Source organism: Prionailurus viverrinus, chromosome B4, assembly GCF_022837055.1.
Source record: "Prionailurus viverrinus isolate Anna chromosome B4, UM_Priviv_1.0, whole genome shotgun sequence".
NCBI lineage: Eukaryota > Metazoa > Chordata > Mammalia > Carnivora > Felidae > Prionailurus > Prionailurus viverrinus.
This window is the reverse complement of record NC_062567.1, coordinates 46,009,172-46,031,072: the sequence shown is the minus strand read 5'-3', so window position 1 is coordinate 46,031,072 and position 21,901 is coordinate 46,009,172. Positions and strand designations below refer to the sequence as shown.

General features: G+C 37.6%; 1 protein-coding gene across 1 annotated transcript in view; it reads right to left on the bottom strand.

Annotated features, from left to right (window-relative positions):
- PTPRO (protein tyrosine phosphatase receptor type O) overlaps window positions 1-21,901 on the bottom strand; it is a 117,940-nt gene that overhangs the window by 77,996 nt on the left and 18,043 nt on the right. The window contains exons 3-7 of the mRNA XM_047867277.1: window positions 14,600-14,758; window positions 12,719-12,871; window positions 10,564-11,007; window positions 8,571-8,732; window positions 4,808-5,004 (exon numbers count right to left, since the gene is read on the bottom strand). Of these exons, the coding sequence (XP_047723233.1) occupies window positions 4,808-5,004; window positions 8,571-8,732; window positions 10,564-11,007; window positions 12,719-12,871; window positions 14,600-14,758 (1,115 nt within the window). The remainder of the gene's footprint in view (window positions 1-4,807; window positions 5,005-8,570; window positions 8,733-10,563; window positions 11,008-12,718; window positions 12,872-14,599; window positions 14,759-21,901) is intronic.

Below are 21,901 nucleotides of genomic sequence, written 5' to 3'. Positions count from 1 at the left end.
GGGGACAATCTTCCAGACCCTCCTACACACATATATAAATAAACAATATTATATTGAACCATATAGGTGTTGCATTATCAATGTCGCTCCGAACTTTCCTTTAAGACTTAACAACATATTATGCACATGTAGGCATGCCTGTGAATGTTAACCTAGCTCATCAATCACTCCTTTAGAATATTTAGAATAGCAGGACAGACAAAGCGTAGATTACTTCAGGGTGGCGTTAAATCTCTTTGGTTTGATAATATTTTAGGCAACTACTTGATTCTGATTATTCAAATGACTACCTGAAGTCATAGCCACTTAAGTTTGCCATCATATTTAATATCCTGAGGGTATTTTACTATTGAAATAAGTAAGAGAAAGGCAAATATAGTATGATTTCACTGTGAGGAAACTAGAAAGCAAAACAAATGAACAGACAAAACAAAACAAAGCTCATAGGTATGGGGAACAGAATGGGGGTGGCCAGAGGGGAGAGGGGTTCACAGGAGGATGACATGGGTGAAGGAGGTCAAGAGGTACAAACTTCCAGTCATGAAATAAACAAGTCACGGGGCTGTAACATGCAGCGTGGTGATGACTACAGTTAGTAATATTGTATCGCCTCTCTGAAAATTGCTAGGAGAGTAAATCTTAAATGTTCTCATCCCTAGAAAAAAAATTTTGTAACTTTGTATGGTGATGGATGGCAACTAGACTTATTGTGATGGTCATCTTGCAATGTATGTGACTCTTGAATCATTATGCTGCACACCTGACATTAATATAATATAATGTGATAATTATACCTCAATGCAAAAAATATGCCATCATAACAAATTCATCCTAGGGACATGATTGGATTTTTTAATAAGAAGCAACTATGTGTATATACATCACACTGCTAAAAAAAAAAAGGAGAAGAGGGCAACGGTGTTGCAAATAATCTTGGTAACAATTAATAAACACCAACTCCTTTCTGCCACCCTGTTTTCGAATATTTGCTAAGCTGCCAGCTGGTATCTGTGCTTTTATCCCTCTTATTTATTTATCACTCTTTATTTATCTTGGACCGCCTTGGGAGTAGGTACACTGCACTCTACTTAGTAAATAATGTGTATAATATGTATTTTATTCTCCAGAGGATCATTCCACATCCCCTTCCCCAATTTTCATCCCATCTTTGCATTTCACTATTTCCTCTTTCCCTTTCCCAGCTCACTTGGTCTCCATTTCAGAGAATTCTGTTCAGTCCAATGCCTCTCCAATGAGGCACCGGTCCTATCCCTCTTCAGCTAAAGAAATAGGAGGAAAGATGTCTTAGCACAGGAAATACATGCAGACTATTAAATAACAGGGTGTGTAAATTGTTGGAAGGCACTTAGGGACCAAGGCAGATCACATTAAAAATAAATATACATACATATGTTATGTAACATTTTTTAATCCCGAAATTTAGGATTGTGTGTGAGTCTTCAGAGAAAGTACTGAGAGCACATTTACTTTGAAGAATTGACAGGGTCCTTTATGTATAACACTGATGGAGCACAGACTTTATGTTCCTCATATATTTATTAATGAAAAGCACCACGATGGTTGTTAGGGGGCATGCAATGCAAAACACCCTTTTCCACAAACATTTGTTGCCCGCAAACTTATACACGAAACAACAACCAGACATGAAGAGCACATGCGGGATTTGGACAAGTTCAAATTAATGGGTCCATGGAAGGCCAGACTCTAAGCCTCATGAACTCAAGGTTCGAGTCAAATTTGTTTTATTTCTAGGATCTTGCACTAGGACCCACCTAGCATGCAGAAATCAGCGGTGGTATAAGGGAGGGTAACGGTACTCGCAGTGACTCTCATGGATGACCTGGGTGATATATAAACAACGATCCTGTGGTATAGTCAGTGGTAGATGCCAAGTAGGGAGAGTGAAAGTATCGAATAGTGAAGCATTATCTTAAGTAGTCCCACCTTATCTGCAGGGGATTCTGTGTTCTAAGACCCCCAGTGGACGCCTGAAACCATGGGTAGTACCGAACCCTGTATGTACTCTGTTTCTTCTTATACCTACATACCTATAAACCTATTGTAAAGTTTAATTTATAAATCAGGGACAGTAAGAGATCAACGATAACCAATAGTAAAAACAATTACACAGTATACTGTAATTAAAGTTGTGTGAATGTAGTCTGTGTCAAAGACTATACGCTCTCTTCTTATGGTGCCGTGACACGATAAAATGTCTGTGTGATGAGACAGAGTGAGATGAATGACGTAGAAACTGCGACCTATCGCTAGGCTACTATTGACCTTCTGACTATATGTCACAGGAGGATCATCTGCTTCTGGCCCGTGGGTGACCATGGGTGACTGAATCCACGGAAAGTGAAATCATGAATAAGGGGAGGGACTACTGTATGTGTTTAGCCTTAGAATCACTCTTATTTTTGAGCTGCAGGAAATCTTGAATTTCCTGTTGAATGCAATCACAGTACCACTGCAGACAGAATTAAAGAACTATTAATTTTTTTTTTTTTTCTGGATAACAGTTGCTTTAGGAAATAAGCCCAAGTCAGACAGGTACTGGTGATACTGTCTTCTGGATTCTTTTGATTAATGGCCACGTGACTGCAGGCCAGTTTTTGAGACTTTTTGAATAATGTTTCCTCGTCTAAACATATGTGTGTGCCTGTGTGTGTGTGTGTGTGTGTGTGTGTGTGCGCGCGCATGCATGAGTGTATAGTGAGGCAATGGATAATGTTGGTGTAATAACAAAATCTTCAAAATGTTCCTGTGGTAATTGAGATAATGCCTCACACAGTGAGGTCTAGATCCCGGGTCTAGATCCGGGCAGGTCTAGATCCCACCCTCCATTCTAAATATTGGCCTTCTTGCCTGTAATCCTTAACAGTTTCATGTTTGCATCTCAAGAAGGCACTGTCAAAGTACACTTAGACCAGCCTTTTCTGGCTCATTTATAATTTACAAACTCTATCTATACCGTTAGCCTTTGGCTTCTATGCAAAAGATACAGAATTTGTACATCAGATGAAGGGCGAAGCGATGTACCTTGGAGCAGTCAAGTTCTATGTCATGTTCTGTAAGAGAAACGGATGTTTCTACCAATGTAACCAGTCAGCTGTTTTCGGTAGGCTCAGGAAAGGAAGCTAGTAAACTGCACAGTGAGTCGTGATTACAAGTTAATCTGTTTAGCATATTTACTCCTTAATTTAATTGAAGTCAAGGGGTAGCCTCATCCTCAAGTAAAAGCGTATCTCAGTACTTTTAAGCCTTTCTGGCACTCCAAAGGCCAGGATTCCTAAATTCATCTTATCAGTTTCAAGTTTCTCACTCTTTGAATTTCATTAAATGCCCTAAAAGCTTTCATATAGCAACTGTTGTATTTGAGTATTACATTTCCAGTGTATGACACACGAGTTGATAATTTTACCTGCGGGGAAGTAAATACTCTGTTTGTAAGACACCAAGAATCAGTACATTTGACCGTATGAAAAAATAAAACCAAGTTTTGGGAAAGTACGGCTGGGCACCAGGCTCCCTGTGGATACTTCTGGGCGACGGACTGCAGGATCTGCCCCAGGGCCCACGTGGCAGGGTTTCCCTCCGGATGGATGGTTGGGCCTGAAAGCTCACTCTGGTAGCCATTCCCAGAACTAATGATTTGCACCCCATTTCCACTTGCCCTTCATGCTCCCTTGTGCTCAGCTAAGTCCTATTTCTCCTTCAAAGCTCTCCTCAACGGGGCACCTGGGTGGCTCAGTGGGTTAAGCCTCTGACATCAGGCTCTGTGCTGAGAGCTCAGAACCTGGAGCCTGCTTCTGATTCTGTGTCTCCCTCTCTCTCTGCCCCTCCCCGGCTCCCACTCTATCTCTCTCTCTCAAAAATAAATAAACATTTAAAAAAATTTTTTTAAAAAGCTCTTCTTAGCTGCGATTAGTGAAGGGGGAGTTTTTTTCCTTTCGTACTTTTAATTTTTGAATTAGTTTTCCGGTGAGCATGAATTATTTTTTGTAGTTTAAATAACAAGAAAAAGAAAATGGGAAAAGTAAAACAAACAAACAAAAACTCCCCAGAATCTTCTGCTTGGTTGTCTCCTTGCCAGGTAAAAGTTTCTCTGGCCAGTTTTCCCAATCCTCTTTCCCTAATCCATATTTACTCATGCCCAGCTCTTTCTTTCTGTGAACTCATAAGGGCTCCCTGGGCCTTATTTTATACTCTGCAGTAACTGTATGTTCCCTTATGCTCTGTTCTCACTAGATTATAAACTCTGCAAGGGGCAGATGCACAGAAATTATCTAGATCCCCAACATCTATCAGAGTACCTGCCACATCCTAGGTCTCTTTTTTTCCCTTAAGTTTTTTAATGTTTATTTTTGAGAGAGAGAGACAGAGTGTGAGCAGGGGAGGGGCAGAGAGAGAGGGAGACACAGAATCCCAAGCAGGCTCCAGGCTCTGAACTGTCAGCACAGAGCCCAACGCGGGGCTCGAACTCACCAGCTATGAGATCATGACCTGAGCCGAAGTCGGACGCTTAACCGACTAAGCCCCCAGGTGCCCCCCCCCCCCCTTCGTAGGTCTCCTGAATGAGGCATGGAAATAAACGGGAGATGGTAGTCCTGAGAGGGACAGGGAGGAAGACAGTCACTGAAGAGCCATGCACACTCATCCCCCGTGCACAACGCACCCGGGGGAGACCTCAGCACAGCCTCTCACACCGGCCTCCTGGCTCTGCCTGTCTGGCTGTGCCACAGCAGGTGAATGAGCCCGTCAGCATTGTTTTCTGTTCCTTTACCTGAGTGCAGTACTGCTTTTCTAGCCTCTGGCTCTCCTTTTGTTTCTGGCAGGTGAGTGACACGACAGACACGATGGTGCCATTGTAGTTCTCTTGGGAAGACGTCCAGGACATCAAAGCGGTGGTTGAGCTTAAAACGTGGACGCTCACATGCTGGGGCTTCTCAGTCAGTTCTTCGATCCACTCTCCTGACGGGCCTGAACATTTCACATAAGAGCACAAGGGAGGTGTCATACCGAGCTGGTTGAGATAAAAGAGTCTCCTTTTAAAAATCATGTTGTTCTCCTTTGGCCCTTACAAAGATACTCAAAGTAAGACCGGCAGCTGGACCGGTACGTCTGTATGTTCTCTGCCCAGCTGGTCTCACCACTGCCCGAACAGCAGTGGCAGCAGCAACGAAATCAGTTCTAGGGACAGAGAGAAGCTCTAAGTCAGCTGTTATGTGCATCTGAGGTGACGCTGGTCAATTCTCCACCCGAGAGAATCTACTTGTCTTCTAACAAACACTGGGTGGGGCATTTCATCAGTGTTTATGGTTCCTTTGCTGTTAGGACTTTCGGTCTCTAGAAATAATTACTTTGAGATTCAAATTAGCCTCGAGTGCCATCGTGTGAAAAGATTTTAAATTTGGTAACAGCAGGATCAAAGAGGCGGGGTGTGACTGTATGAGAGAAGAAACAGGCAAACTGGCTGGCTCAATTATAGAAGCTGCCTGCAATCCGGGTGATCATTTGAAGGTCGCGGTGGGTTCCTCATTATAAAGTATCAGCATAGAAATGCCCACCATTAGCTTTGTTCTCTTAAGTTTTTAAAGTGGTTATTAGCACAGTGCCTGACACATAGTAAGGACTCAAGAAGTGTTAAGATGGTTATTATCTACAGAAAGTCCTTGTTGAAATGCAAATGCATAACTTTTCTTTATTTGCTTAGGATACACTTCTGAGTGTCTTCCTGGGCTGGAACCCATGAAGGGAAAAGAAGGAAGTGGCTCTGCAGGGGAGAGCAGTCTCCAGCTCACAGCAAAGGGGGCAAGGGAGATAAAGACAATAAAAAATGACCATAATAGTGGTGGCAAAGAGACCTGGCATTCACCATGTATCAGGCTCTGTTTGAAGCTTTTATATGTTTACATAGTTTAATCCTTTAATTTTCATGACAGACCTATGAGATAAGTACTAGTCCTCCTTCCACTGTCAGATGAAGAAACTGAGGCAGAGAAAGGGAAAGTAGAGCTGGGAGTCATACACAGGAAGGCTGGTTCCAGAATCCATGCTCTTAACACCTCCATGACACTTCTGGAGGCACTATGAAAACATTGGTTTGGAGACAGGTACGTTGACCCAGACTCAGTTTTGCTCATTAGTGAGCAAATGACTGGGCAAATGATTTAACATCTCTGAATCTCAGATGGATAAATGGCCAAATGGCCAAATGGATAAATCATAGAATGTTAGGATTGACAACTTCAGAGATCCGATACCTCATTTAACTGATGAGGAAACTGAGGCCCAGAGATGCGAATGGCATGTCCAGTGTCACAGAGCTAATAAGTGCTTGGGGCCCAACCCAGACCCCCCGTCTCCTGGGTCATTGCTTTGTGACAATTTATCATGATGCCATCTGTCGCTGGGATCAAATGAGATTATATGTGTTAGAGAACTATGTAAATGTGAAGTGTTAACACTGTTATGGAGATTACTGGGGTAGCAGGTGCACAGAGAGCCAAAGTGGGAATAAGGAAAATAAGTTCACTTATTTAATAATCGAGCCAAGGTAACAGGTCATTGCAGGCTACATGGAAATGGACTTTGCTAGCAAATATTCCTAGGTCTAGTCCTCACTTGGACGCTTGGGAAAGTCATTAAACTTTCCATGAATTAGTTTTTTCCACCTGAAAAATGGGGGTAATTGAAATGTAAGGCTGTTGGGGGACTCATATAAGTTTCTACCTTACTTCTCATCTCTGAAGGAAAACCTTCAGAGCTACATACCTAGAAATCATAATGCAACAAAAAAAACATAAATCTGAATGAAATGTAATAAATATTAATGTCATAGCTTAACTCCCACCCGGCTTGGATCAGGAAAATGGTCTGTGAATAGAATTTAGCTGGTGTGAGACTACACTGTGTGTAGGGGCTTACTCAGGTAAGTATAGTATTTATATCTATATTGTCCTGTTTTAAACTAAAGATATGTATATAGTACACCTGAATGACCCACTACTGCAGAATAGAATATCCTAAGTACTACAAATATTATTCTTTTATTGGCAGAGAAAAAACAAAAATTTTAGTGCCTTATATTTTTCTAGATGAATATTAATAGGTACCTCTTTGAAATAATTATATTTTGGAGCAATTCTGACACATTCTCAATAGCACTAGTCAATTTGGATACTCTAGGGCAGAGTGCCTGACGCATGAAAGTAGTTCAGTGAATTACTTGTTGGTTGAAGGTACAGCAGAATTAATACATCAATAGTATAACCCCAGGCTAGGATTTTGTAATTTGGTATGAGAAGCGAGATGTACACATATAAAAGAAATCGAGAGAAATATCATACACAAATAAATTCTGTATTTTGTGCTGAGCACTATGAAACACAGGAGCAATTCAGAGAAGGGAAAGCCAAGCGAGGTTAGAATAGCTGAGGGAGTGTTCCTGGATGCTCTTCACACTTGCGGTGCACCTCTACTGACAGGCCAGGAAACCTTTTGGTTAAGGAGACATTGTCAGGTTCAGAAAAAATGGAATACTAAACTTTGTCCTCATTCTCAAGTGACTTCAGGTCAAAGATCGATGTGCAAACAATTAGGACTAATCTTTCTGTATATCTAACGGATCTTTAGGCCTCTTATCAGGGACGGCATTTTTGGTTTCTTAAATAGAAATGCTACATGGGTCATTTGCAACATTTTTCAGCTGTGAAATAAGCTGATCTCTCCCCTCTACCTCCCTTCTCATTCTCCCACCCACCTTTCTGAGGATTGACAAAAGGTGGTATTTTGCCTTTGGAGAGGGAGATAAAGTATAGGGTGGCCATCCTTTTTGATGAGCAGTTTTTATCCACTGCCTCCTGGTTTTTCCTTTCTTCTGATTGGAGACACATCTAACTGCTTTGAACTGATTTTTGACCTCTAAACCTCTAGTGAACATTCAGATTAGCTAAAAGCATTACAGACACGCACGATTTGTGCAGCTTTTAGAGGCAGTAATTACTTTACTCTTGCCCCTCATGGCATCAGTAGAAGCCACCCTAAGACTTGGCACCGGGGCTTCTAGGATGCTCTAGCTTTGTCCTCTTGTGCCAAATTTATGGCAACCACCTAGGTCCCACTACCCATGAATCTTTGTTTGTCCTTTGAATTGTATACGCTCAACATTCTAGCGAGACCTTTCACATAGTCCAAAAATATCAATTTTCTATACGGCCTTAAACAAAAGCCATATTTCCTAAACAGTGCGTCCATGTCCTTGGAGAGTTTGCGATGGCTAGTGTGGAAAGTCAGCTTAATAATGTTCAATTATCACAATAATAAAAAAAATCTGTAAGCTAAACCTCTGAGTAGGTCTGCTACTATTAAACATACATATATTTCCTCTGCTGTCAAAATCTCATGGATCTGGGCCTCCCCTGACCTTGAAGATTTCTCAGGGTCTCTGAGGTTTGATGAATCATTGATGCTGGAGCATCATTAATCTCCCCGGTTCCATTGTCCTAGTCCCCCTGTAAGTACAACATAATCCCTTTGGTACTTACTGATATAAAAACTGAGTGATTTTGCTGACTGACTTTTTCGAGTTTCACAAGATCCTGAGGAGCTAAAAGTTGTTACAGATAACTTATATTTCCCAGGCTCCTTCAGCTCTGCGACAAATTCATGCGCTTCTTCATCCACTGTCAAATATTCAGTAAAGTTTTCTGAATCATATGTAAAAAAGAGAATATATATGAATTGGAATCTGAAAGGGCCTCGAATGTAAACAAGTCAATTAATAAAAAAAGTAGTTTTTAAAATATTGTTTCTTTCCTTTTGTCATGTTATATCACACATCTTAATCAAAGGTGCTATAAAAAAAAGATGACTAAGTATTCAAATTGGTTTTCATAATACTTTTAAATAACCAAACTAAAATTTGGCATCGAAATCAAGAAAACTTAGGGATTCTCCTGTACGGTTTCCCAACAACATTATATGCACACAATAATAGTAGAATGTGAGGAAAAGATCAAAATAGTTGACTTTTTCATCTAGATATAAGGAATAAAAAAATAACAGGCAACAAAGTATCTTATAAATTCTTGGTGGTAGTATTAAATATCCAGAAATGCCTTTAAATAAGCTGAACTCTTTCTAGTTAGAAATAATTCTTCTGGGCAGATTTTCTGACACTTGCAATATGCTCCCTTCATCTGTTTTCTTCCAGAACTTCTAAAAGTAAAAATGATTTTTACATTGCTTCAAAGTTCATCTCCTGCTGCTTATTACTGCATTTGAAGTTGTTCTCACCCGTTGGTGACTACAATAGCCTTCAACAGAACACATTGCAGTCACATAAAAGCATGACTGAACCTGCACAGAAATACTCGTTTAAAAAAAATTCTGAGTTAAGGGATCCTATTTTCCATAGAATATATTAAGGAATGGAAAAATAAGAGACAAATAAACTAAGGGCAGACTAAGACAGATTACTTTATACAAGTAATCCCAGGCAAATGTTAAGACTGTTGACTCGAATAATTGGAAATGACAAAGGATTTCAACTTTATACAATATATGGGTATGGTTGATTGCGCTATAATCCAGCATAGAGGAATCCACAGCTTTTGATATCTTCCTCTATTAAATAAAATAAGAGCAAACAATATATAATACATCAGAGTCCATGATACTAATGCCCTACTCTGAAATAAAGCTATTATTTGGAACTTCAAATTTTGCCAACTTGACAACTTTTATCACCCAAACTACTGGACTGGAAAGTATAAAACAAAGAATGTTATTTTAGAAACAAAACAGCAAATGACTATAAAAATCTACCAAACAATTTGGATGTGATTCATGACCCAAGTTTACTGAAGGCCATGGCCGTTTTTCTTATGGTAAGGGCTAAAATACAAAGAATGGCTCTGAGATGCTGGATACATGAACATGAGACACAATACAGCAGCTGTAGTGAGACTATCAGTTGCTGTGCGTTTTCTATTTTATTACCAGCTCCTCTTCAGGAAAACGTGAGTGGTACTGGCTCCAGAGGGGCGCACACCCTAAGGCAAGTAAGAGTCCCTAGATAAGCAGTACACAGGTCTGACCCCTTTGGGAAAGCAGCCATCTTGTCAGGAAGACTGTTTTGCTGCATGCTTCCACAAATTGTGTCCTGGAAAACAGAACATTTCTCCAGGATATTTTGTAATTGTGATGGTTACAACTTTAATCAAAATCTTTCCAAACGTAAGGTTTCCCTCAGCGGCCGGGGGTACATGACATGTTGGGCAGTGAAACGTGTCCTGTTGTCAAAACTTGCAATTTATACGCTTCCCAAACCTTGGATGCTGATCCTACCTGTTCAGTTTTGTTTTCTAATCTCAGTCCACGTTGCTACTCAATTAGACTCTTCCCTTCCTTTACCATTTATCTTGAAATCTTAACTGTCTACCAGCACTCTTTTTTTCTAAATTTAGTTTGAAAACATTTCAATTTCCTTTCCTTTGCACACCGTTTGCTATTTTCACTGATTTCCCATTACGTTACCTTCTCTTTCTATGTGGATATGGAACCCATCAAAGGCAGTGGGTGGTTTGGGTGGTAACCAGTTCAAAATCATTTGTACAGGAAAAAATGAGAAGGAGCCTGATGTTGATTTCTCAGTGTCACCGAGTGTACTGTTATGTTCATACTCCACGGGAAGTACGCTGACAAAGTCATCTTCGCTTTCAGGAGCTGTTGATGCGCTGCCCCACCAGTACGGCTGGGATGTAGTTTCGTAGTCACTGCTGTTAAAATCAGGCCAACCAGAAGAAATGTTGCCAGAGGGCATTTCTGGGGTTTCGTCTGTAAAACGGAAGAGTCTGTCTTTTCCCATTGTATCTTGTGATCTCATGAAGGATTCCTCTGGGAAACTGCCACTCTGCTCTTCCCAATTGTTCTTGTTCAAGTTTACAATGCGAACTGAGATATTTCGAGGTGGGTACGGGGCTGTAAGGGAGACAATGTTCATTCTCGAGTGATTTTTAATTCTATGACAGCAAATAGTTATTCGTGAGTCAAATATGCAAGCGGATTTACAAAACAGAGGTTCGTTTTACTACTACTATATAAAGATAATCTACATCGAGAACTACTGTGGTGTCGAGTACACATTTATCTAAGATTCTGTGCACGATGTATTCACATTGGTGTATCACCACTCATATTTCAAATACAGTAACGAGTGATAAGTATGCTTGTCCAACAGGTAATTTCACCATGCCCAAAGCAGAGCTTTGTAAATATTCTTCGGCTTATCAAAATCTCCTTTTAAAGCAATTGAGTCTCGCCACTGGAACTTTCTTACCAACAAGCAGCTATAGTGTACTTTAGCTATCAAGATAAAAATGCTCCCTGTGACACAGCTGCGCTTAGAAAAGGTAAATACATGTCTCTAGAAACAATAACACACATGTTAGAAATATGGCTTCACACCTTACCTCTCTAGAATGAAACATATGAGCCCAAAATCAATTTGTGAATTATGGAAGTATACTTTTCTAGAGGGAGAAAATTGTGAAGGCACACCATATGGTCTCTACCTGCAACAGTTTCTACCTATCCTTCAAAGAACAGCTTAAATATCACTTTGTCCATGAATTTCTAATAAAAATTAATCTTTCCCTCCTCTGTGCAGTTATATAACTTTGCACCTCTTATGACATTTATCACCTTCTGCCATGTATGATTGCCATTTGTATTGTATCTCTACCATTTTTTGAGGACAGGGAACCTATCTCACCGGATTTTGTCTACATCTCTCATACTTAGAACAACTTCCAGGTAGAAGTCACTCAATTGGTAATGCTTCCTTAGTTGAACTGAATAATTAAAAATACAAATGGATTCTTATTTATAAGTGATTTATTTGTAAGTGTACTGTAACTGAATAATTAAAAATACAAATAGACTTATTTGTAAGTGTATTGAGGTGAATAACTTATTTAGCTGAAATAATTTCTTTGTCTTGGTCTAATTAATGAAAATCATAGCATCTTAGAATTCAGATTGGCAGGGCCTCAGTGGTAATCTATTACAGTCCATTCCCAACGTTCATATGAAAGGCATCTCCAACATTTGTAATGAGTAATTTAGGCAAAGGTAATGTCATTAGACACAGGTAATGTCAACTATATTGGTATTGGTGACAGGCATTGAGTATGTGTGTATTTATGTCCATCCATCCATCCATCCATCCCATAACCGTGCTTCGTATTAGTGATGCTACTAAAATTAAACACTCCAAGTTTTAGATACACATGAATCCCAATATTTTCCTTGAATAATCTATATTCTGTACTAGAACATCTCTTATCTGTTTATCTGCCATATGAGCATTTTACCAGGTTATAGAATAATAGATGTCTACTTGGTCATGTTAAGTCACTTAATTGTAACTTTTAGTCGTATCATGTACTATTTTCCAAACCAAGATTGTAAGTCTATGATTACATTGATATATTTTAGATTTTTTTTTTTGGATATTTTACTCACCTCTTCTTACACTGATAGAGAATTTGTTTAATACTATTACAAATATATATGTATCTCATTTCTTAGCTCTGGAACAGAATTTTTCTTAGAATGATAGAATATTTATATGCAACAAACATATAACTTAATTGTTTTTTCACTAAATTTGGTTCTTCAGAAGACTTACCAGTTCTATGTTGTTTGGGTTCATGACTGACTCCACTGTACTCCACAAGAGTACTTTTATTAAAAGTTGCCTCGGATACCAGCTGAAAAGTGATATTACTATAACATATTCCTGGCAGCCAGTGATTAAATACTGTTTTTCCCTTAAAGAAATCTGAGAAGAAAAAAAAATCAATTATATTACAATTCTGGTCTCCTAAATGCCACGTCTGTTTAGGAAGTTCTAAACAATCATAATTAAATTGCCATAAAATAATATCCCCTTCAACTTCTGGCATGGTCTGTAATACAAACTTGGCATAAGGTTAGAGGTGAAAATTTGGATCTTTCGGTCCAAAATCCCGAAAAGCTTTTTCCACAAGAATTGGATACAATTGGAATTAAATTTTTATTGCAGGGACATTTGGTGCATTAAATGGAGAAGATAATATATAGAAATTATCGAGATTAGGTTTATGCTAGCCATTTACTTTATGATAAAAATCAAAGATAGTTTGCCACTTTATGACTTAGGAAAAAATAATTTTATAAGACATGTTTTCACTAGGCTCACTTGTAAAAACTGGCCCATTCTTAAAGTAGAATGGTTTATCTGCGAGTTGGCAGATAGCACTTGATCAAACACAGAAGAAAATACAAATCTGGATTTCATTTGGAAAACACTAGGAAAATAATAAATTTAAATTCCAATCCAAATCAGGAAGAAACATGGCAAAGAAACTAAAAATACCACTTATTGAACTAAAAGCCAAAAATAGTTTAAACAATTAATTAACTTAAAAAGGAGAGCATATTAATTAACTTATTTTAAAACTGCTGGCTTTAAACTCAACAAAAATTCCACAGACCGCATCTCAGTCATTCATGAACTTGGATTTGCAGGCAATCACTAAGCAAATAAGGTCCCGTTTATTATTTTGCAGATAATCTGTTCTCATGGAAAATAAAAAATGTGATTAATTTGTGGAGTTCATGATTATATTTATTTCATTTTTTAAAGTTTCAAAAACTATAAAAATCGATGCATGTGTTTTAAACAATGTCTCATAAAAATATTCATGGAAGAAACGAGTTTGTAAAAGCAACAAGTCAAAAGGACACTTTTCTGGATATCATGCCCTGTGTAGTTTGGGACTCATTTTCCACCTCCCTAATACATGTTTCCAGTTATAACCAGCCAACAGAGAAATGTTACATGTCGTATCCTGAGAGTTCTAGGTTCCTTTCCTTCCCAATTCACTCCCAATGGAGCTGAATGCTCCCCTCCACCCTTCCTTCTCTATCCTCCTCTAAGAGTCTACTCAGAGAAGTTGAGCAGGTTTTTTTGAGATTGATTCCCATAGGATTGTCTTTCTCTTTCCCATCAAGACAGTACAAACAATGAAACCAACTTTTGTATTTTAATGCATGAAATCATTTAGCTGGTCATACAGATAAAAAATACATCCAAGGGTACACAAAAGCATTATCATTTGCCTTTGAGAATAGTCTTGGACCACCTCCAAGTCAAACTTGGTGGAAGGTGACTTTCTAGCTTCTTAGTTCTAGAAATGCCCTTCTAACACACCTGGAAGGAAGTGGTAGGGTGACGTGTTTCTAAGCTTAAGTTTGAATTTATTTCTTGTACCAGACACGCTGCACATATAAAGTGGTAATAATTTGAGTATTTCTTATGCTTATGCATTGCACGTGACTCTAGCAAACCAGATGTTCTAACATTCATGACGACAAGATTTTCATTAATTAATACTTCTTTGTAATGGTTCTTTCACGGTCAGATAGTGAATCCTGAGACCTCTTTAGAGCAAGAGAGAAGACCTTTTGGCAAACATCATGTAAAAAGGAATCGTTATCATTCATCACTCTTCCTTTTGCCTCTTACCTTTATATAGCATTGTTCGGAAGTCTTTACCTTCCCAGTAGCTTATGTTTACTCTTGTGAAAACATTATATTTTTCTGGATAATGAATTTCAAACAGGACTCCTGTTTCAGGAGAAGGCTTATAGTCATATATTGAAACACTGGTTACAGGTAGGGGTTCTGCAGAAGGGAAGTACATGGAGAAAGGGGAAGTGGAGGAAAAGGGACAAAAATCATTATCAGTACTTGAAAGCAGCAAAAATTATGCCTATCAAAACCTTATATACTTTTATTATCCATGAGCATTAAACTGCTGCATACTTATGAGCTGACTGGTCTACTTAGCAGTAACTAACAGAATACATTTATAAGGTGTTTTGTGCCTTTCAAAGAACTTTCATATTCATTTTTCCACTTGCCTTTGCAACAACCCTGAGATCTAAGATGAGCAAATCTAAATACTGCCATTCAACCGATAAAAATAATGATGATGATTCAGAGACTTTAAATTATTTGTTAAAAGCAACTTAAGTATGTGGCAGAGCCGATGTCTTCAAATTCCTAGTTCATTTTTCTTTTTTCCAAGCCAAGAAAACTTGATATTAAAAACAGACCTGCAGCAGAAAATACATTTGGCCCTGACCAAGGATAAATGTTTATGTCATCTTTTATTTTTGTGTGTGAGGTTACTACTTATTTTTCTATATTAAGTATAAGAATACAAACCATCCTAGGTTGTGAGAATCACAATTTATGGTGTTTATCAAACCCCTCTTCCTGCAGAAGTTTGAAAAAATGTTCATTTATATTTTGATTGACTTATTAATTCATTACAAACTTTTTAAATACTCATTTTTTAAAACTGCAATTTAATGTATGTGTGCATCTCCTCCATAACCCATTCTTCAGCAAAAATCTTGTAAAATAATTGAACTCCTGTGCCCCTCTTATGGTGCTGTTGGATAAGTTTTACTTGAATTCATTTTATTCGAGAAAATCTTTTAAATAACTTAGTTTGGAGTCAACTATTGTATTACAGAAAAAAATAAATTTGATTCAAAGTGTTAGCATTAGCAATTCTTGGAAATCATCTATAGTCCAAAGGGAAGCAATATCCTTACTTTAAATTTTACACTTTAAAATTTTCAATTTTGATACCATAGGACATCAAAATTTAATTTAACTTATTCCACAATTATCAAGTACCTACCTTGTTTCAATCTACTTTGTCTCAACCAATGAAAAAAAGTATTTTTCATTTTGCCCTCCAGGATCATAATCTATTTTAGCTTTTGCTTTTGATTAAAGAGATCCAGGAAGGATTGAAGCAACATGTTAAAGCTTTGATTTTGCCTGGAATTTTCTTAAAAAACCAAGCCAAACTATCAAAAAGTCAGGAAGGGCCTTCAGATTAGGGTATATATTGTGATCATGTCCCTGTAGACTACATGCTATGTTCTCTGGTTAAAATGTTTCTATTTTATCTTTGATGTGTCCTGAGTCTTCCTGCTTAAAGGTAACAATTACAGAGTGAATTCACTTTGTCATGTTAGCAAACCCACCAACCAACCCCTGAAGACTCTTGAGTATTGCTCTTTGATTAATCCCAAAGAAGTTTTGAACTATTTGAAGGTCTTTCTTTCAACCCAGTCCCTTTACTAACCCAGGGAGTCTACCAAATCCACCTACTGCCTCTGGATCTAAGAGAACCAAAATGAAAGCTAACAACAAAAAGCAGCCACTGAGCACGGACTCTTCCAGGCCTGGAGTCCTGTTTCCCACCCTCACCAGGGTTCTGTCTATGGAAAAGTGAGAGGCCCACCCAATCTTTCATTCCCTGTGGCATGGAGTATGCACATCAAAGCCACAGCCCAACTTTGAAATTCAAGAGATAGATGAGGATTACAGCATGGGTATTTTATTTTGTGATTTTTTTTTTCTGCTGCAAGTTACTTAAATTTAAACTAAAAGAATTTTAAAAATGCCTATTTGCATGTTCTCTTCTTATACTTCTCTGAGCTTCAACCTAAGTGACCCAGGTCAGCTATAAATTCTAAACTGCAAGCCCAGGCATTACAGAGGCAAATTCAATCCAAGAATTACTATTTTCAATAGCACTCCAATGCATTCTCTAAAAATGTTTTACTGTCTCTCCAGTTCCTTCCCTCATTCTTTTTCTTTTTTTGCAGTTAAGGGGTGTGCTATAAACCAGAGCTGTTATTACGTGTTTTTCAGTGATGGCAAGGTTAAATTCTGCTCTAATTCAATATTCCTTCCTCTTTACACTTCCATTTCTTGCCTTGGGGACCAGGCTGGACTAGATAAAGAAATAGAATTGTCAGAATATGTGTATCATTTATTACTTTTGCTTGCTTATAACTTTTTTGTCCTCAATCTTTTTATTGTTCCAGAAGTTCAGCATTACAAAATATATTTGCAACTCCCTCATATAACTTACTCAGATCCTATTTGCCTTCCCACAATGGCCAGAAGTCAATTATTACTCTGAACTTGGTGGTTATCTTCTGATGTGTTTTTATTTTTATATTTATATGTGTACGACATCCATGTGAAATGTTATTTTACGTGTTTTAAAGTATATTAACGGTCTCATATTATATGAGTCATTTTGAAGCTTACTTCTATTACCTATCACTGCTTTTGAGATTTGTCCACCTTGATTCGAGTATTTCTAGGAAGTTTATTTTAGTGTTCACTTTAGAATTATACACACTATACTGTTTATCTGTTATTTTGTTAGATAGATTGCTTTCAGTCATTCACTTTTGCAAATAATGCTGCAATAATCTTGGGACATGTTTCTGGAAGCTGGAAATCCTGGATAGTATGGTATGCACATCTTCAATTGTATGAGCTATTGTAAAAATGTGTTCTAACTTTCTGTCAATTTACATTTCGATAAGCAGTGTATGATAGTCCCTCTTTTTCCATATTCTTATCCAGCACTTGCTCATATCAGCCTTTTTAATTTTTGCCACATGAAATTTGCCATGTGAAAGTTTGTTTCTTTTAATTCATGAAAGAGGTTAATTATCTTTTCTAATGTTAGTCATTCAGCTTTTCTTTTCGTAAAATTGGTTCTTTTGCCTGTTTCATGGATTCTTTTTCCATATTCTTCTGCTAATTTGTAATACAACTTTTGTTGCATTCCACATTCCCACAGGTTTGTTTTGTTTTGTTTTTTTGTGTGTGTGTCCTGTGCCTTCCTTCTAGATTTATCTTCCTTGTTAAAACACATCACTTAAGAGTATTTAAGTTAGATTCTAAGTGTTAAATTCTCCTAGACTTTGTATTCTGGACAAGTTCCTTATCTTCATTCTTGATGTAGTTTAGCTGGGCATAAAATTACAAGATTTCCTCTCACTACTTTGAAGCTATTGCTCCATTGTTTCTTTAATCAATTACTGTGCAAGAGAAAACTTCTGTCAGTTTTCCTTTGTAGATACGATACTGGTTTTCCTTTGGTAGGTTCTAAGCTTTTTATTTATTCTTGGTAATCTGCGGTTTCACCATCACATATTTAGGTGTTGTCTTATTTTTGAATTACGCTACCAGGTATTTGGAATGCTTTGTCCATCTACAGATTGATGTCACTCTTCAAGTCTTGGAAGTTTTCATAATCAACTCTTGAAATATTGTGCCCATCATTTCCTCCATTCTCTTTTTCTTGAACTCTTAACCTCTTAAAGCCTCTCCCACCTTCCTACCTGAGAATTGTAAGGCAATTATAATTATAAAGCAATCACACAGTATTATCTTTCAGTTTACTAGCTATTTAACTGTTATCAGTATAGAATTTATCCCATCTACTGAAGTTTTTCAATTAAATTTAAATTTGATGCATTCAGATAATTTTGTCTCATCTAACCAATTAAATATTAAATTAAATAAGTGTATTTTTAATTTCTAAAACATTTATTTTATGCTTTTTTGATATTTTTGCTTAATTTCTGCCAATCTTTGCTTCATAATTTTTTAATCCCTTTAAATTGATGCAATTCTTATATTTATTTCTTTGAACATCATAGCATACTGTATATTTGTTGTCAGATTGCTATATAAAATATAATTTGCAATGTTAGAGTTGTTGTTTTGATCTTTTTTAGCAGACATTTCTTTGTGTGTTTTGAAATGCAGGCCCTAGGCTAATTTTTTGTTTTCTTTTTGTCCCATTTTTTGTTTCCTGCTGTTGAGGCAGTTTAGCCATAGCTTTCTTTCAGCTCACCACATCCCCTAGTCTAGAAACAGGGCATACGATGTTACCTGAAATTCTTGATATTGTGGGAGACAGAGTGGCTATCACAAATACATTCCAAATTAGAGGGTAACTAGCTTGGTCCTTGATAGTAAAACTGACTGTGTGTGTTCCTTGCATCTCAAGGCCTCCATCTATAATTGTATCACAGGCAGAAAGCATCTCTGCACCAAGCAGAAAGCCTAGCTCAGTGCCCATCTAGTATGAAGAATTTCAATCCATATTCTACTGGGGCCCAAGATCAGGGCTGTCTTCTTTCAAATATAGAGCACAGAGGCCCCAGGGCTTCAGTGCACCTCCTTGCTTGGAGTTTCTGTTGTGTTATTCTTAGAGACAACTAACTTATTTTTGAGGCTACCAATGTACTTACGGTTTTCTTTTTGCTTTGTGGTAGGAGTAAAGAGTGCATCACAAGCATGTATTTACTGCATTATTTTTGCTAGAAATCCTAACATTAAATGCCCATTTTTTCTTTTAATCAAAAAAATTTTAATGACATTTAATATGATTATTTTTTTCTCATTAGGTGTCCCCATAATAAAATCTGATGTTTAAATTGAAGACTGTTTTGTGTTCCTTAATTACCTTTGAATCATTCATGACAATCATGAATAAGAAGTTTCTTAAAGTTCTGTAGGTGACTAGCTTAGATAGATGATGAAGAAATAAAACAAATGTGGGGCGAATACTATTTTCAAGAAAATGGAATTAGCCCTGTGCTTATGGGTAACTGCTAAGTGCTGAGAGGTGCTTCTTTCTGAGATTGCTCTGTTTTGATGGATTAAAACTAAAAGAGCTGTTGGGTCAGTGACCAGTATCCTTGCTTTTGATGTGATCAATCTAAGAATCTACCTGTTCTAACACATTTCTCTTGAGGGAAAGAAACCTGTGACTAGACCCTCACTTCTGATGGAGAAAAAAAAAAAAAAGACTGCTCCCAGGTCCCAGGCCAGAGTTCCTAACTTATGTTTAGATGGTGATTTGGAGGGGCACCCGGGCGGCTCAGTTGGTCAAGTGTCTGGCTTTGGCTCAAGTCGTGATCTCATGGTTCATCAGTTTGAGCCCCGTGTCGGGCTCTGATCCTCTGTTTCCCTCTCTCTCTGTCCCTCCCCCCTGCCTCAAAAATAAACATTTAGATGGTGATTTGGAACCTAACCTGACATCTCAGCTCTATTCAAGCAGGCTACTGAGGTGAGCTGGCGGCAGCAGCCTCCTGTGGTCCAAGAGTCATGGCTCCCAACACACCCATAAGCTTAGTTCAAGTCTTCACCGTTTCTTTCCCAGAATATTTCAACAGCTTTCCAAATTATTCTCCCTGCCTCAAATCTCACCTGAATTTTTTCTACTTGTTTCTGCTCAAAATCTTTAAGCCTGCAGGCTACCTGGTGCTCTCACTTTTGTCAGAATCTCTGCCTTAAACCAGTTACTTCTACCTCACTGCCTCTGCCCTGCCTAATCTGTGTTGACTCTCTTTTGCTTCCAACCCCTTGAGTAATTTTCTATTTAATTACATTGGTATTGTTTGTACTTATTGATCTTATATTAAGTGCTACACATTTTGTTAAGGAGTTTATTTTAACATTTCTCTCATTACAAAATATTGACGTTGTTTTATAGCACCCTCTCCCAAATCAGCAAACGTACGGCCCCCAAGACAAATCTGGCCTGCCACTTGTCTTTATATGACTTGTGAGGTAGGAATGGCCTTTACATTTTTAAATAGTTGAAAAAATTAACAGAAGAATAATTTTTCATGACACATCAAAATTACATGAAATTAAAATTTTGGTGTCTTTAAATACAGTTTTGCTGGAACACAACCATGCTTGCTTGCTTATATACTGCCTATGGCTGCTTTTGTGCTGCAACAACAGAGTTGAATAACTGCAACAACAACAAAAAAAAAACAAAATAATTATTATATAAGTCTCTACGGAAACCCCAACCACTGGGACAGATTACAGACTTAGAAACTAAGATTTCAAGAAAATAACAACCTATCTAATGCTACACATATGGTTTCTAGATTTCTTTACTTGCTTTAAAGTTCATACTTTGAACCACTACTCAAATTACCTGCTTGACAATTTGCCCATTCCAACGCACGATTCAGGATTCTATGACTTGCCACTCTGGTATAATAAGGAACTTTCCCCAATGAGATCTTCCTATGTCATGTCTTTGTATCTGTCACCATTCCTCATCTCTTACAGAAAGTCTACACTCCTTTGTAAGGTAGTCAAGGTTCTTCTCAAGTTTTCTAGCCTCTTTTCCTACCATTTTCTGGAACCATGGATGCTTGCCATCATAACTCCTTGTAATTTACAAGTGGGTCATGCTATGCAAGCCTCCGCTCTTTGCAAATATGCTTCCCTTTGACTCTGTTGTAATGTTTTTCATTCTTTACTCATTTAGCAAATTTTCCTTAAATTTTCAATACATTTTTCTTCTAAGGTACCTTCCCAATGTTTCTTAGGAGAGCTGGGCAGTCTCTCTCACATAAATCTCTTACAGCATTAATATTTTTGTAATGGTTTGTCTGTTTTTTACACCATAGTATACATCTTTCAGTGTGGGTATTTATTTATCTTTATTTTTCTAGAACATAAGACGTGACATACAGAATGTGCACAATAAATAAAATAAAAACTCATGCATTATTTTTATTTATAATACATTATATTTGTATAATGTATGGGTATATGTTTATATTTGTAGAATATATTATAAATATTATATTTGAAGAGTGTCTCTAAAGTGTTTGGCAATATTTACAACTACTCTCTCTCAGATTTTACTAACCCATGAGACAGGGGGATATAAATAACATTTCCCCAATTTCTAAGCAATTGTTTTCATGTATTAATGTATCTATTGAGAAGCAACTTCTCTCTAAAGCGCAGAAAATATACTGAAGGTTCTCAATCAATTAAATATTAATCAGATGTCAGGGCCTAAGGGGTAAAATTCCTTTGAAATGGCCAACTGACTTCTTTGTGCTGATTTTTTTTTTTTGCCATGTTTCTCAGCTTTCTCTAAGAGCGTCA